The 16,829-nt window shown below is 53.0% G+C and overlaps 1 protein-coding gene across 1 annotated transcript in view; it reads right to left on the bottom strand.

The window, feature by feature from the left end:
- Nucleotides 1-26: 26 nt before the first annotated feature.
- Nucleotides 27-16,829, bottom strand: part of CDHR2 (cadherin related family member 2) — a 44,680-nt gene continuing 27,877 nt past the window's right edge. The window contains exons 13-29 of the mRNA XM_032271811.1: nucleotides 15,400-15,506; nucleotides 13,832-14,071; nucleotides 10,844-10,913; nucleotides 10,101-10,706; nucleotides 9,198-9,269; nucleotides 8,371-8,420; nucleotides 6,214-6,362; nucleotides 5,971-6,079; nucleotides 5,791-5,879; nucleotides 5,238-5,306; nucleotides 5,054-5,131; nucleotides 4,898-4,958; nucleotides 4,697-4,821; nucleotides 4,058-4,171; nucleotides 3,897-3,977; nucleotides 2,933-2,990; nucleotides 27-269 (exon numbers count right to left, since the gene is read on the bottom strand). Of these exons, the coding sequence (XP_032127702.1) occupies nucleotides 126-269; nucleotides 2,933-2,990; nucleotides 3,897-3,977; nucleotides 4,058-4,171; nucleotides 4,697-4,821; nucleotides 4,898-4,958; nucleotides 5,054-5,131; nucleotides 5,238-5,306; nucleotides 5,791-5,879; nucleotides 5,971-6,079; nucleotides 6,214-6,362; nucleotides 8,371-8,420; nucleotides 9,198-9,269; nucleotides 10,101-10,706; nucleotides 10,844-10,913; nucleotides 13,832-14,071; nucleotides 15,400-15,506 (2,222 nt within the window). The 3' untranslated portion in view covers nucleotides 27-125. The remainder of the gene's footprint in view (nucleotides 270-2,932; nucleotides 2,991-3,896; nucleotides 3,978-4,057; nucleotides 4,172-4,696; nucleotides 4,822-4,897; nucleotides 4,959-5,053; nucleotides 5,132-5,237; nucleotides 5,307-5,790; nucleotides 5,880-5,970; nucleotides 6,080-6,213; nucleotides 6,363-8,370; nucleotides 8,421-9,197; nucleotides 9,270-10,100; nucleotides 10,707-10,843; nucleotides 10,914-13,831; nucleotides 14,072-15,399; nucleotides 15,507-16,829) is intronic.

The raw sequence follows: 16,829 nt of genomic DNA, 5'->3' as shown, positions 1-16,829 counted from the left end.
TGCCGTGGTTGGCCAAAAGCAGAAGGAGGCAGGGCAGCATGATATATTATCATCTCCAGGGAGACAGGTGCAGTTAGGGTGTGGTGGGGCCTCTTCAAGGGGGATCAGAAGAGTGGGGGCCCCTGTCACAGGTCCGTGGTGTCCAGGCCAGCGTTGGTGTAGGACAGCTCCTCCAGCTGCTGTCTGCTCACATCTGCCTGACATCCTGACAGCACCACGGTCAGGGGCTCTGGATCTGGCCCCAGTGGTGGTGGCCTATGGCACATCTCCTGCAGGGAGAGGGAGAGGAGGTGTGAAGGGCAAGGCAAGCACCCCAGGCCCTAGGGAAGTGGGTGGGCTTCAAGCCCAGGACCAATGGCTCATTGGTAGGGTTCCTACCCTGCCCCTCCTGGGGCCTCTGGTCCAGGCTGTGTCCCAGACCTGGCCCTGGCTAGTGGTGATACACATGGGGGGGCCTGGGGGGTCAACTCTGGCCTTTGCCATGCCCACCAACACTGTGGCACCCTGCTGTTCTGCCCAGTCCTGAATAATGCTGGGCCCTGTGTCCTGTGCCGAGGAGCCAGCCCAACATAGTCCCTGTCCCCTGTGCCCTCAGCAGGCACCATGTGGGTCGAGGTCCATCCATTACCTCAACTACCTACTGAAACCCTCTAAGGGAGGGAACATGTGCCCTCTTCACAGATGTGGAAACTATGGCTCAGAGAGTTCTACTGGTGAAGAGGGGGCAGACCACTGGTCTTACTGGTTCAAATGCATGTCCACGGTGTGACAATGCCCTGGTTGGATTTGATGTCTCTTTTTGCTGCCCTCAGAGGGATGCTGCCCGTGCAGTTCATCATGGAACTCACTCACTCATCTCTTCCTACCCTTCCTCTTCACCACCCCGCCCTGCGACATGCTGTTCATGTGCGTGCACACACACACACACACCATCCTGTGGAATAGCCAGGCCCCCAGGCTCAGCTGCTCTGCTGAAGAGACACCCACAGGGCCAGAGCCCTGGCTACCCCTGCACTCCCCAGGGCACTCCAAGGGCTTTTTCTAGACAGGGGCTGTTCTGGTGCCTAGTAAACAGTGGAACATCTGAGGGGCTAAGCATTCTGTCTATTCCTCAGAGCCCTCAAGGCAGACCCTGAGTGAAGAGCTGTAGGCTCAGTGCCACCCAGGATAATGTGACCTGCTGCCAGAGATCAAAGACCTGGGTTCTGGTCTGCTCCTGCCCTGCAGGCTGTCCCACTGTGAGCAAGTCAGCACCCCTCTCTGGATGTCAGTTTCCTTGCTGGTTACTTGGGGAAGTTAGAATGATAATCTCTTCAGTTACTCACACCTGCCACTCAGACATGTATGGAGCTTAGACAAGTCAAGGCACCAAGAGATTCCTGGGAAAAGGATCCACCTGCACACCCCACCCCAGCGATGGGGGAGCAGGGGGCAGACAGCTCCCAAGAAGGCCCCGTGGCCTTATAGGCCTGCCCAGAGACCCCTAAGACTCACTCACTGCTGCAGTAGAGGAGGCAGAGCCTTGAGCAACTTCTCAGAAATAGAACAGCCCCTTGCCCTCCCAGGAGAAAGTCTGAGCAATATTCTGGCTTTGAAGACTTTCAGTTACTTGTCCCCCCTCCGTTTCCAGACCCTTCTCCTAGTTCCCTGCCCCTCCATAGTCCACAGATCCAGCCACACCTCAGGGGGTCCCTGACTCCACTCCCTCAGCCTTGGACCAGCATCAGCCTCTGCCACAGGCTATGAACAACAGCAGACAAGACTGTTCCTTTGCCTCAGTTCCCCAGATATGTTCATTAGAGTTTTGGCCACTAACCATTTCCTAGCATCTACCCAGAGGCCTCCAGCGCTGCCTGACTGCGTGCATTACTACCCATACAACCATACCTAGGGCCTGTCCAGAGGCTTCTGTACCACATTCCCTGCACTGTGTTATACCCGGGCCCCTGTGCAGCACTCTAGCATTTTAAAGGCCAAGAGAGGCTTCAGTTGACCAAATCTTTCCACATAAGGAGTCCTCAGGGGAAACAAATTCTGAACCATGAGGTCAGGGTGGGAGCCTCTGATGGGCAGGGACCTGGCCAAGCCCAGAACTCAGACTGGGGGAAAATGTGAGTGGATCCCCCCAACACACACAGAACCTCAGACTGTCACAGCTCCAGTGGGCCTTAGAGAGTATCTCCTCCAGAGGTGGCTTTCAAAGTGGGAAGGAGAGAGGGCAGTTCTTTCTGTTTCCAGAGACCCACCCCTCCACATGCAGAAGCACCCGGCGCTCAGCCTGCTGACCTGCTCCAGCGGCCTCCACCCTGCCTACACCTTTGCACTCTCTGGGCAGCTTTTATAACAGGTCCATGCCCAGGCTCCACATGGGCCATCAGAATCAGAACTCCTGGTCTTTAAAATGCTAGAATGTTGCACCCATGGACCTGGGTGTAACCTGGGCATCGGTATTTTTCGAGAGGTCTTCAGGTGCTTCTACACAGCAGGCCAGGCTGTGAACATTTGATCTCATCTAACCAACTTACCTGTTGAACAGATGACAGTACTGTTGTTTGTTTGAGCCCGTCTTCTCACCTTTTCTAGACTATGCTTGTTCCCCTCTAGATCACCTCCCCTCACCCCCAGCTGGCTTTCTTACGCCTGCCTTTATTTAATCCTCACATTGGCCCTGCACAGATGATGTTCTCGTCCCCATTTGCAGGTGAAAAAACTGAGAAAGTAGAGGCAGGAAAGCATGCACTCAGGGTCACACAGTGAACCAGTGGAGGAGCAGGAATTGGACCCCATTTCAAAGTCACAGGGCTTCCTGGGGCCTGGTGCCGAGAAGCAGAGTTGCCCATGTCCACAGCAGTTCCCTCGAGCTCTGTCCTGAACCCCTCCACAGAAGAACCCAAGTTGGAATCTCCAGGCACCAATTCATCTCTCATCTTGCCTTGATTTCCTGACTGTTCTTGTCCACATCCACAGAGTTGTCATCCAGGGAGTTGAGGCTGTAAGAGAGGTGATGGAACGCAGGTGTTGGCAAGCCCAGTCCTCCCTTACTGTGCCCAAGAACCACCACCTGTATCACCACCATCACCATCACAACTACCACCATCATTACCATCACCACCGTCATCACAACTACTGTCACCACCATCACTACCATCACCACCATCACCATCACTTCAACACCAACACCACCACCACCACCACCATCACCATCACCTCAACACCAACACCAACACCACCACCATAACCTCAACACCAACACCACCACCACCATCACCATCACCTCAACACCAACACCAACACCAACACCATCACATCATCACCACCATCACAATCACATCATCGCCACCACCGTAACTACCATCACCACCATCACCATCACATCATCGCCACCACCGTAACTACCATCACCACCATCACCATCACCTCAACACCAACACCACCAACACCATCACCATCACCATCACTGCCATCACCATCACCTTACCACCATCACAACTACCACCATCATGACCACCACACCATTGTCATCACCAGCACCACCACTACCACCACTACCATGACCACCACACCACTGTCATCAGCACCATCACCACCACCACTATCACCACCACCACCACTACCATCACCACCATCACCTCAACACCAACACCATCACCACCATCATCATCATTGTCATCATCACCATCGTCAGCACTATCACCATCGCTACCATCACCATCAGCTTACCACCGTCATCACCATAACTACCACCACTACCATGACCACCGCCATCACCACCAACACCATCACTCCCACCAACAACACCATCTTCATAACCATCATCGCCACCACCATCATCACCATCACCCTCACTACCTGTACCACGACCACCACCTAGCATGGCTGTGAGGGGTACTGCTCACCTGACATAGTCCAAGTCACTGGAGGAGGAGAGGTACTCCAAGCCCAGGTCTTTGTTGGGGAGGTTCAGCATGGGGTTGGCTCTGGAGGGAAAGCCTGGTCAGGTGGTCTGGCTCTCCGCCACCCCACCAGGCCTCTTACCTAGCCTTTGACTCCTGCTTACCGTTCAGTGTTGTACATGTTAGTCCCTGGGATGGGAAGGGCTGAGGGCATCACCCCCGCTGCTGTCTTTCGAGCCTCCTTGGCAGCCTTCATGGCTCGAATTTTCCGGTTGTAGCTGTGGGAAACCAGGAGGGGGGTCACACTGTTGCTGCACACCTATTGTGTGGCCCAGTGGAGGCCCTGAGAGTGTGGCTTCACAAGATCCTGGGAGGCGAGTTTTAGCTCTATTTTACAGAGGGTAGAAGTAAGAACCAGGGAAGGCAAGTGATTTCCTGCAGGTCACATAGCCAGTGACAAACTGGCTTGAAGTCAAACCCAGATATGGCTGCTGACTCTATACATGTTGGAAAAAGCAGCAGCATCTATTAAATGCATAGTGTGTGCCAGTGTCTCTCTGGGTGTAAAACACAAATCACTTCCATGAGTGCACTAAGGAATCTAATGTCATGCCCGTTCACGGATGAGGACACTGAGGCTCAGGGAGGGCAGATGGCTTGCCCAAGATCTCACACTGGGTCACTTGGGAGTGAATGCACATATACCTATGCCTAAACTCCAGCTCTTTCCACCCCCATCCCCTGATGTCTTGGGTGGTGGGAGAAGGTGAAGGCTGGAGACATGGGGGCAATGGGAGCTGCACCTCTTCCGCACACACACGAAGGCCGTGGTCATGATCACAAGGACCAGCAGCAAAGCCACTCCCAATCCTATGATGACACTGATGAGCTGATTCAACGGGTCTGACTCCTGGCTCTCCTGGGTGCCCTGGAGAAGGATGAGTGTGAGGGAGACTGTGGGGGCCCCGCAGCTTCACCTGCTGCCCCACTCTGCCCGCACTCACCAGCACCACCAGCCCCAGCCGCAGCAGCTGCGTCAGCGAGTCCTGATCACTCCGGATTATCCTGGCCACAGAACCTCCACTTAGGCCCGAGGGACCTTGGCACACCCCAGACTCCCTGCTCACCCTAACGCCTGCCCCAGGGGCAGCCCCACTCACAAGCTCAGCTCATCAAGGGTCAGGGCTGTCCCATTGGGGAAGACAAAGTAGGCATCAAGGTAGGAGTTGGCTCGGGCCCTGGAGGGGGACAGAGTTGAAGAGTCAGCAGCCTGGACCACCCAACGGGCCCCTCCTGCTACCAATTCTCCCCCTCACCTCCACCTCCAGGTCTCTGGGCACTCACCGAGCTGCAGAATCTATGTCCTGAATGTCCACAATGTAGACTGTAGTCCTGGTCGCCTGGGTAAGAGCGCTGCAAAGGGAGCAGATGTCACAAAGGCCTGGGGTGGGAGCCTTAGCCCCTATGGCACAAGGTAGGGCATAGGGTAGGGGCCTATGCCAGTGGAATTTGGAATTGTGTGAGTGAGAAAGGGGCAACTCCTCTGGACAGCTCTGTTAGCTGAGTAGGTAGCACTTCCGTGCAAATTACAAGAGGAAATCTCTTCCTCTGGGGCTGGGTTAATAGATTAGCAAGCAGAGTGCCCTTGTGCAGTGCACAGCCTTCACAACTGTACATGGCAGCCCTATTCCAAGGCCTCCCTCTGCCCCTGGCTGGGTATGGACTTCTGGGGACATGCAAAAACATGGTGCAGGTTAAGGTACAGGGCTAAAGACAGGGACAAGGTCCAATGTGGGTCAGGAACAGGATTGAGAGATATCCCATCAACGTTTTGTCAGAGACCAGGCTCCTACACCCTGTTCTTCCCACAGCTCCCTCCTGAGCTCCCCAGACCTACGCATTAATCTCCTGTCTGTTGGCGCCCACCTCCTCCCGTGGTGTGGAGAACTGCAGCCGCACGCGGTAACTCTGATCTACGGTGAAGAGCTGGGGGAAGAGGGTGTGCAGGAGATGGGGCATGAGGGACTCTGGGGGCTGGCAGAGGACATTGAGGGCTGGAAGTGGGACTAGTACTCACATTCAGGGTGGTGTTGGTTTCCAGGGAAGGTCCCACAGAAGGTCTGTCCCTGGCCTGGACTGTCACTTGGTAGGTGCCTTGGAGAGTGGAGTCAAGGCTGGTCACAGGCCTATGGAAGGTGGGAGGTGCAGGTCAGTCTTTGAACCCAAGCTGAATCCTCAGGAGCCTTATAACCTTCAGGATGGGGGACTTGCACCCCTCGGGCCCCTCCCCCACCCTCCTTCCAGGGGCCGCCGCCGTTACTGAATGCTCCCAGTGAACACGTCGGCCTCAGAGGAGGTAGAGATCCCGAAGCCTTGGAAAGGGATGGTGGCCCCATCCTTAGAGATGAAGTCTACTTGGAGGATGGAGAACAGGATGACGCCATTGTTCCCTGAATCATAGTCTCTGGCCTGGGAGCGAGAGTGGACAACATCTGGGGGCCCAGCCAGGCCAGGCATCCCTCCACAGGCAAAGGTGACCTGGGAGGCTGGTCCTCACAGTCTCTATTCACCATCCCCACGCTGCCCCAAATAAGCAAATAGTTTCAAAAAGCTGTGTGCCTGCTTTGGACAAGTCCCTGCCCCTGTCCCCAACCTCTAAACAGATCACTGCCCAAAGTCCCTCACATGTGGAAATCTTGCTGTGCTCCCCCCATCCCTCCACTGCCACACACACACACACACACACACACACACACACACACTCTCACACACATTCACACACACTCATACACACACACCCTCACACACTAATCCTCTCACACACTCACACACCCTCTCACACTCACACTTATCCTGACACACACACATACACACCCTCACTATCACATGCACTCACACTCAGTTCACACACAATCACAAATACACACACTCAATTCACACACATTCACATACTTGCACAGTCACACACACATTCATGCACACATACACACCCACAGTCACATACTCATATATACCCACATATGCACAGTCACACGCATTCACATACACTCACCCTTATACAGACACACACATTCACACTTGGACATACACACTTGCACACACACTAGCACGCGTGTGCACGCACGCGCACACACACACACACACACACACAGAGCGATGCTTAGATTTCCTAAGCACCTCCCCTGGGACCTGTCATTTCCTTGCTAATGTGAGTACCAATTCCTCTAGTGGACAATGAAGCTCGTTAGGGAGGGGACACAAACATTTTTATTCATTCTAGTGCCTTTTAGAGAAAAATTTAGCACACAGAGCCTCCAGTCCACTGACGTTACTGTTGAGGATAGGCCAACACCGATGCTTCAGTCTCAAAAAAAGGAGTTTATTTAAAGAAAATTGCTGGCTGGGCACAGTGGCTCATGCCTGTAATCCCAGCACTTTGAGTGGCTGAGGCGGGTGGGTCACTTGAGGTCAGGAGTTCGAGACCAGCCTGGCCAACATGGTGAAATCCCACCTCTACTAAAAATGCAAAAAAATTAGCCGGGCATGGTGGTGCATGCCTGTAGTCCAGCTACTCGGGAGGCTGAGGCAGGAGAATTGCTTAAGCCCAGGAGGCGGAGGTTGCAGTGAGCCGAGATTGCTCCATTGCACTCCAGCCTGGGTGACAGAGTGAGACTCTGTCTTAAAAAAAAACACAAGAAAAAAAGAAAATTGCAGTGGCCATACTCATAACATTAGAACAAAATTGGCAGATTAGGAAAGTGTTTTAAGGCTTGAAAGTCACACAGTTGCTGTCTCTATGTAGAGAAGGAGGATTACCAGCCCCAATTTACAAAAGGAAGCAGGCTCCGAGAGACCTTGTCCTTACATTCAGCTTTAAGCAGGGAAGGCCAGCCCTGTCCATCTCCTGTACCCATGTCCTTTCCACAGCATAGGGAGTAGCACCCACATGCCACCTTCTGGGAACTGCCAGCTTCTTGTTGAAGAGGGACGCAGAGTCCCAGAGAGGGAAGGCAGCTTTCCAGGTCAGTAAGAAGCCCAGCCAGGCCCAGCTGTCAGCGGTGTGGGAGGTGTCCCCGACACATCGCATAGCCACCACCCCTAATAAACTCGCTCACAGCCAACGCCATAAACAGCTGAAAGCCTTTTTATAAGTTGGCTCTGGGAATTATTTAATGACAAAACACTCGTTTAATAAACAATTGGCTACGAGTTCTCTGTAGTACTCAAGAATTCTGGTATAGTAAAAAATACCTAGACTGCAAGTGGTATTTATGGTCATGACATTTTTATGAATGCTACATTTAACACAGTGAAGTTTGATTACATTGATTAGACAGGTGTTGGTTTCCCTCCTGGGGTTTTCTTTTTCATATGTTGGAGTCCATATATTTTCTTTCTACCGTTAAAGGCTTGAAGGCCTCAGCCCTGTGTCCCCTGGGGCTAATGTGACCAACAAAGACTGGAGCCAAGGACCTACCCGGACAGAAGCCACCTCCCGGTTGGGCAGCACGAGTTCAGGGATGATCACTGCAGGTGTGAATGGGAAGGGGGTCAGCAGGGTCGGGACACTGCCCACCCGGACCAAGGCTGGCCACGAGCGCAGCTCAGGGCTCATCCCCCTAAACCTGCCCTCAACCACTGTACCAAAAGAGACACCATTACAGCCACCACTGGACCAGTAGTTAGCAAGTCAGCCACCCCACATTGTCACAGGCAAGGTCACAGGCCTGCACGGGGCAATGGAAGCCCAGAGAGGGAAGGCCTGGGGGCCAGGGCTAGACATTAGGTGGGGCAGAGCTGGAATGAAAACTCCAATGTTGGCTGGGCCCAGGTGGCTCACGCTTGTAATCCCAACACTTTGGGAGGCCAAGGCAGGCAGATCACTTGAGGCCAGGAATTCAAGACCAGTGTGGCCAACATGGTGAAACCCCATCTCTACTAAAAATATAAAAATTAGGCATGATGGTGCATGTCTGTAATCCCAGCTACTCAGGAGGCTGAGGCAGGAGAATCACTTGAAGCTGGGAGGCGGAGATTGCAGTGAGCTGAGATTGCACCACTGCACTCCGGCTTGGGAGACAGAGTGAGACTTTGTCTCAAAAAAAAGAAAAACAGGAAAAAAAAAGAAAAAAGAAAAAAAATCCTCCAATGTCCTCTCCTATTGCAGCCCTGGGAAGAGGCAGGATTAGAGGCCTTCCCCCCTTTCTAAAGGCCCTTCTGGAGCCCATGGATGGTCTGTGGGGGTTGCCCAAGGGTGACCTCATGGAGCAGGGGTATGTGTGTGTGAACAGGGTTGCTGCTTACCAAAAGTCTTATCTTCAGGCAGAAAATAGGGTGCATTGTCATTCACATCCTCAATGGTAATGAAGAGACTCCCTAGGAGACAAGGTCAGATGGTTTTGGCTCTGGATAAGAGCTTGACCCAAAGAGCCTGGGCCTCAACCCCATACCCCACAGCCTCTCTCCCATGTGTTCCCTGTGCTCAGTCCCCTCCCCTGCTCCTGACCCAGAATGCCTGCTCAGTCTTCTGTAGCCTGTGTGGGTGGGAGTATCATCCCAGGCCTCAGAGCAGATAAGTAGCTTGTCAAAGTCACACAGCAATAGTTAGGTGGGCCAGGATTGGGCCCAGCCTAGGTAGGTCCCACCTATGACATTATGCTCACACATTCTAACTATGCAAGCTGGTTGTTTAAATGCCCATGCTCTGCCTCAGCTTCCTCATTTATAAAATTGGTAGGGACCACCTACCCCGTGGATTACGTAGAAGTGCAAAAATGCTTGTAAGGTGCCTCGTGCAGTTCTTGGCTGTCATAAGGACTCAATATATGCTAGCTGTTAATGTGGTTATATTGCTATTTGGTGTCAGAAGTGGGATACAAGTACACATCTGGCTCTGAAGTGTGATCTTTCTTTCACAGCATCTTGCAAAATAATGGCATTAATTCGGTGCTACTGCATGCCAAGCACTGCACTAAATGCTTTACATGGATCTTCTCGTTGATTCTTCACAGCCAACCTACTGCCCAACCCCACTGGACAGATGGGGAAACTGAAGCTTGGAGAAGATTTGGGAACTTTCCCAGTATTTGCAACTGGAAAGGGCTAGAGCCAGGATCTGAGCCCAGACCTTGTGAGTCCCAGCTCAGGGCTTCTTCCCTCAGCCCCTAGCTGTGGCCTGCCAAGCCCTTTAAGACCAGGCTGCCTTACCATTGTTGCTGTAGGCCTGGAAGCCGGCATCCGTGGTGAGGTCACAGGCCCGCACAACCAGTGTGACCAGGTCACAGGCCTCGTAGTCAATGGCTTTGCTCTGGTTGATGTACACAGAGCCATTGGCCGCCACTGAGAACCAGCCCCAGCACAGGCTGCCCACATCAACCCCGGCCTTGGTGCAGAGAATGTTCACAAGCTGTATCTCCAGCTGGGCTTTGGTGTCCACATCCGAGGCAACCACCACAGCCACCTGGCCATGCTGTGAGCCATTCTCAGCCACATGGATGCCCCGGAGTGAGGCTCCATCCAAGGTGGGGGGATTGTCGTTCACATCTTCCACATTCACGAGGACATATACTGTGGTCTCACCACCCTGGGGGTCTGGGTTCTCGGCACTCACTGTCAAGTTGAAGACGGACTGTGTCTCGAAGTCCAGGCTCACATCCGGGGGCAGCCAGAGGTAGCCCTCAGCCCACCCAGCCCCCAGCACCAAGCCTCGGATCATAAAGTTGTTGGCACCACTCCCCGACAGGCTGAAGCTGATGCGATTGTTGGCTTCTGTCTGGTCTGCGTCCCAGGCCTTCACCACGCCCACTAGCATTCCTATGGATGAGGGACAGAACTCAGATGGACTCCTGGCCCCGCCATCGGAAGCCTCCTCTGCCCTTGCCTCTCTTGGCACTGAGAAAGACACACTGGGCCCCAGCCCTAGTGCCTCTCCTGACCCAGGGAACATGTACCTGGATCCTCCTCCTTCACCATAAACTTGTAGCTGGACTGGTTGAAGATAGGCAGGTTATCATTGATGTCCTGCAGGCAGAGACAGGTCTGAGTCCCCGGATCCCATCTCACCCTCCCCAGAGCCAATCTGAGAAACGAATAATCCCTGTGCTCCGAGACACAGACTCTACCAGTGCCTCAGACCTCACTGCCCACTCCCCAGATGAGGAAACAGGCTCTGGGAGGAGGGAACTTACCCAGGTCACACAGGCTCTGGGGTTCGGGGGCCTGTGGTGGGAGCTGGGCCTTACATATCCATCCCCAGGAAGCCCTGCCTGCCTCCTTGGATATGTAAGGCCAAGTTTCTCTGACCACATCTCAGAACTGTTCTAGACCCTGATTTCTGGAAGCACAGTTCTGGGTCCCCCTGAAACCCTGCCTGGCCCAGCTTGACTCCCATCTCTTGGATTTATTGTGTTGGTACCAATACCGTTATGTGTCCACGAAGGCTCCAAGGCCCACAGTTTCCCTTGTCCCCTCCTACCCCTGTCCCTCCTGCATACAACTGAGCCCACGACACCAGCTCTGTGCTCAGGCAGAGCTGGACTCCAGGACCTGCAGCAGCTTAGGCCCGCTCCTGCCTCGGACACTGGCTGTTTTTGGCTCTCACCTCTGTGGCCAGCCCTAGCCCATCAGGCACAGCTGGAGCCCTGCAACTGCTGTCACAATCTGGAGGTGACTCTGCCCTCCCCTCTGTCCCCTAACACTGGCATGTGCTTGGGGGATGCCCTGAGCACTCCAGCCCTTCCTGGGTTTGTGGGTCACATCATAGGTGTTTGTTTTTCTGAATAACCCTAGAATGAACATTTGGAAGACAACCTTCTTCCACCTTAGCTATATGTGTTTTCTGCTGCAATTTCCCAGAGATGGCATCACGGCTCCATGCACAAGACCAGCTGCATTCTCAAGTTCGCCCTAGCTCACAGGAGTGGCTGAGAGCGCTGAGTCACATCTTGCTCCACCTCTGCCTCACGTGTGTCCTTGACCACTCTGGGCCTCAATGTCCTCATCTGCAAAATGGGGTAGTAGCCCCACTAATAGAGCAATTGTGAGGACTGTTCGCAGAGGTGAAGAAATCCGTTCACTCAGGAAATGAAGTTCTCTCTTTGCAGCCCTCCCACCCCAAGGACAACCAGCAAGTTCTCATTCTGCTTCAGTTTCTCTATTTCTGAGGTCTTACTCTCTGACCGTTGCGTGAAAATGGTGCATCCCAATCCAGGCGACACAGGGCTACTATGTACAGTGGTGCAAGGTGTGCACTGCACAACCCTAGAGGACGCAGTGTTATGTGTATATCTGTTACAATACTGTTCCAGAGGAAGGTGACTTGTGGGCTGGTGGCAGCCTTAGAACCAGATTGATTGGAGTCACAACCCCATGTTGTGACCCCCCCCAGGCAAGGTACTGAACCTCTCTGTGACTCAGTTTCTTTTTTGAGACAGGGTCTTGCTCTGTCTCACAGGCTGGATTGCAGTGGCATGAACATAGCTCACTGCAGCCTCAATGTCCCAGGCTGAAATTATCCACCCTCATCAGCCTTCTGAGTAGCTGGGACTACAGGTCCATGCCACCATGCCTGGCTAATTTTTTATTTTTGTAGAGATGGGATCTTGGTATGTTGCCCAGCCCAGTCTTGAACTCCTAGGCTCAAGCAACCCTCTCATCTTGGCCTCCCAAAATATTGGGATTTTTGGTGTGAGCCACTGCACCCAGCCCTGCCTCAGTTGCTTGATCAATAAAATGGTAATAGGCCAGGCTCGGTGACTCATGACTGTAATCCCAGCATTTTGGGAAGCCGAGGTGGGAGGATCGCTTGAGGCCAGTAGTTCAAGATTGGCCTGGGCAATAAGTAAGATCCTGTTTCTATGAAAAATAAACTTTAAAAATTAGCCAAATTAGCCAGGCATGGTGGCATGCATCTTTAGTTCTAGCTACTTAGGAGACCAAGGCAGGCGGATTGCTTGAGCCCAGGAGTTCAAGACCAGCCTGGGCAACATGGCAAAACCCCATCTCTACAAAAATTAAAAAGTTAACCAGGCATGGTGGCATGTGCCTGTAGTCCCAACTACTCTGGAGGCTGAGACACGAGGATCGCCTGAGCCTGGGAGGTTGAGTCTGCAGTAAGCCATGATGGCACTATTGCACTCCAGCCTGGGTGACAAAGGGAGATGCTGTCTCAAAAATAAATAAGGCTGGGCACAGTGGCTCACTACTGTAATCCCAGCACTTTGGGAGGCCGAGGCAGGCGGATCATGAGGTCAAGAAATCGAGACCATCTTGGCCAACATGGTAAAACCCCGTCTCTACTTTAAAAAAAAAAAAAAAAAAGCCAGGTGTGGTGGTGCTCACCTATAGTCCCAGCTACTTGGGAGGCTGAGGCAGGAGAATCACTTGAACCTGGGAGGTGGAGGGTGCAGTAAGCCAAGATCGTGCCACTGCACTCCAGCCTGGCGACAGAGTGAGACTCCATCTCAAAATAGATAGGTAGATAGATAGATAGATAGACAGATAGATAGGAACAAAATGGTAATAACCAGCCCGACCTTGGGGGATGCGCTGATGTGCAGTAGACACCAGCAATGCTGCTTTTCACCCTCCCTTTGCTTTTCAATGGTGGCAGGGAGGGTTTCAGGTGGGGCTTTGTGAGTGACAATTAGAGCTGATGGTTACTGATAACCCCATATAGTTCAGGCACTCTACCAAGCACTTTCCATTCATTAACCGGCTTAACCTTTAGCCTTTTCCACCCCCATTTTACAGACCAGGGGCCTGAGTGCCTAGGGAGGTTGAGTTTTGCCTGGGGCCATATGAGTGAGTGGGACTGTAACCCAGGCAGGCTGGCTGCAGAGGGCAGAAGTGTGACCGGCTCAAGCTGGAGGGGCTGGCCATCGGCTTGGGAGTCCCTGGGGCCCACCCTGCCATCCGGCCCTGGCTGAGCTAGCCCGTACCTCCACAGTGATGGTGACATTGACTTTGGTGGTGAGGACAGGCTCACCGCAGTCAGACACGAGCACTGTCAGCACGATGCGGCCCCCCAGGGTGGGGTCAATGGCCTCTCTGTCCAGGGGCCCCAGGTTTCTGAGGAGCCCTGTGTCGGGGTCCAAGGAGAAGTTGTGGTTGTAGGGGCCAGGCAGCAGGCTGAAGAGCAGACGGCTGTTGTTGGTGCCCGGTTCATCATTGTCGTGGGCCTGTGCAGGTAAGCAGGGATTGGCCATCAGCCATCAGCACTCCCAGCCCGCAGCCCCTCCCCTGCAGCTGGACTGTCCTCTCCAGCGCTGGCATGCAGGCAGTTAGCAGGCCTGGATCCAGTGGGCCCATCTCCCAGCCTCAGATTCTCATCCAAGAGGCTCAGGTCAACAGTTTGCAAGAGCTTCTGAGATCTTCAGCACTGAGGCCATTCTCTCATCTCACAAACGACCACTGTGGGCCTACAGCATGCCCAGCCCTGTTCCAGGTGCAGAGAATACAGCCGTCTGATATTCTGGCAGGAAGGGGGATATGGGAGCAGGAAATTGTAGACATTCAAGGAAAGTTTTAAACTCATAAGTATGAAGTCCAAGATTCTGATTTTCCCATGATGACTACTTCAGTACTATATGCATACGTTTTACTTCTTTTTTTTTTTTTTTTTCCAGAGTTTTGCTCTTGTTGCCCAGGCTGGCTTGCAATAGCACGATCTCGCTCACTGCAAACTCTGCCTCCTAGGTTCAAAAGATTCTCCTGCCTCAGCCTCCTGAGTAGCTGGGATTACAGGTGCCCACCACCACGCCCAGTGAATTTTTTGTATTTTTTAGTAGAGACGGGGTTTCACTGTGTTGGCCAGGCTGGTCTTGAACTCCTGACCCTCATGATCCACCTGCCTTGGCCTCCCAAAGTCCTGGGATTACAGGCCTGAGCCACCATACCTGGTCTGTGTTTTCTTTTCTTTCTTTCTCGCTCTCTCTCTCTCTCTTTCTTTCTTGAGGCAGAGTCTCACCGTTGCCCAGGCTGGAGTGCAATAGCCCAATCTCAGCTTACTGCAGCTTCCAATTCCTTGGTTCAAGTGATTCTCCTGCCTAAACCTCCCGAATAGCTGGGATTACAGGCATGAACCACCACACCAGCTAATCTTTGTAATTTCAGTAGAGACAGGGTTTTCCTGTGTTGGCCAGGCTGGTCTTGAGCTCCTGATCTCAAGTAATCTGCCCACTTCAGCCTCCTAAAGTGCTGGGATTACAGACGTGAGCCACCACACCTGGCTGTCAATGCTATATTTTTAAAATAGCTGATTCTTCACCCAATTTGTATGTCTGTGTGTGTGTGTAAGAGAGAGAGATAGAAAGAGAGAGAGAGAGAAAGAGAGAGAGAGAATGTGTGTGTGTGTGTGTGTGTGTGTGTGTGTGTGTGTGTGTGTGTGTGTTTTCCTGCCCTGCCAGGGCCTTGAAGGCATGCTTGGCTTGCCTTTGGGGTGAACCAACATGGATAACACAGCAGGTTCCTCTGTGCCACCAGGCCTTTGCAGGTTCTGTTCCCTCACCCTCACACCTTCCCTGCCTAACTCCAGGCCAGGGTGGTGCTTTCCCTGGGCCTCAACATAGCACAGGTGGGTGACTGTCTGATGCCCACCCGCTAACTGGGAGCTGCCTGGGGGCAGGAATGGTGGTGGACTCATCTCTGAGGACCCAGGTGCTCAGCAAATGTGGCCTTGAACCCAGAGCTGGACCACTCTGTCTCAACCAATTCTTTCCCTTCCTCCCTGCGGGTCCCCTCCTTCAGCTCCTCCATTTCATTCTGCTGGGATCTTGTTTATTACATGCATCCTTTGAAAGCAGCTGGAGATGGTTTTTTTCCAAAAGCCTGACCCTGTCTGTTCATCTGTTGGTGCCCTGAATTCAGGCCAGTTAATTCGTCAAGTGCTTCCTGGGGGTCACGCTGGGCAACACAGTACAGAGACAGACCGGAAATGCTCCTGCCCCGAGGAGCTCCCAGACCAGGGGAGAAGTGCCAAGCAGGAAGGAGGAAAGGCCCAGGCTTCAGGGCCAGAGAGGTCTGGGCTGCTGCCCCAGCGCCGTCATTCACTAGCTGTGTAACCCCAGAAAGTCACTTAACCTTTCTGAGCCTGTTGTCTCCTGCGAAATGGGAACTATTAGACCATCTGCTTCAAAAGCTTGTCAAGAGATCGGGGATGGGAACATGCTCTGGAAACTGCACAGTCCCGGAAAGATGGGAGGGCTCTGTGGCCACCAGATTGCCCTCTGAGGACCTGGTTTCTCACTTCTCACAAGATCCCCTTTCAGATGCCGCAGGGGCAAAGCTGCCCAACTCCTCAGGAAGGAGGAGGGGAGGAGGTACTCCCGGTGTTTCTCTGGAGCCACAAGTGGCTTTTTATCTCATGAACTCTGTGAACCTGGCCACTGATTTCATTCCCCTTTTTGCTTTGGCCACCACGAAGCTCAGAACAGAATTCGAAGCTTACTCCTTCAATTCTGTTCACTGAGCAATTCTGTAGCACTGGGTTCTAATTATACCTTTACGCCCTTTAACAAGTACCGTCCTTATTTTCTCTTTTTTTTTTCTTATTTCATATTTTTATCTTACTGTTTAAGCCACCTCAAGTCCTTTTAGAAGTGGGGCAAGTGGGTAAATAAAAAATAAATGTGGCCGGGCGCAGTGGCTCACGCTTATAATCCCAGCACTTTGGGAGGCCGAGGCGGGTGGATCACGAGGTCAAGAGATCGAGACCATCCTGGTCAACAAGGTGAAACCTGTCTCTACTAAAAATACAAAAATTGGCCGGGCGCGGTGGCTCAAGCCTGTAATCCCAGCACTTTGGGAGGCCGAGGCGGGTGGATCACAAGGTCAAGAGATCGAGACCATCCTGGTCAACATGGTGAAACCCCGTCTCTACTAAAACTACAAAAATTAGCTGGGCATGGTGGTGCGTGCCTGTAATCCCAGCTACTCAGG

The sequence above is a fragment of the Sapajus apella genome, unplaced genomic scaffold (genome assembly GCF_009761245.1).
Source record: "Sapajus apella isolate SASKATOON/1434 unplaced genomic scaffold, GSC_monkey_1.0 scaffold249, whole genome shotgun sequence".
Taxonomy (NCBI): domain Eukaryota; kingdom Metazoa; phylum Chordata; class Mammalia; order Primates; family Cebidae; genus Sapajus; species Sapajus apella.
Note: the sequence above shows the minus strand (reverse complement) of the source record. Positions and strands in the feature narration are given on the sequence as shown.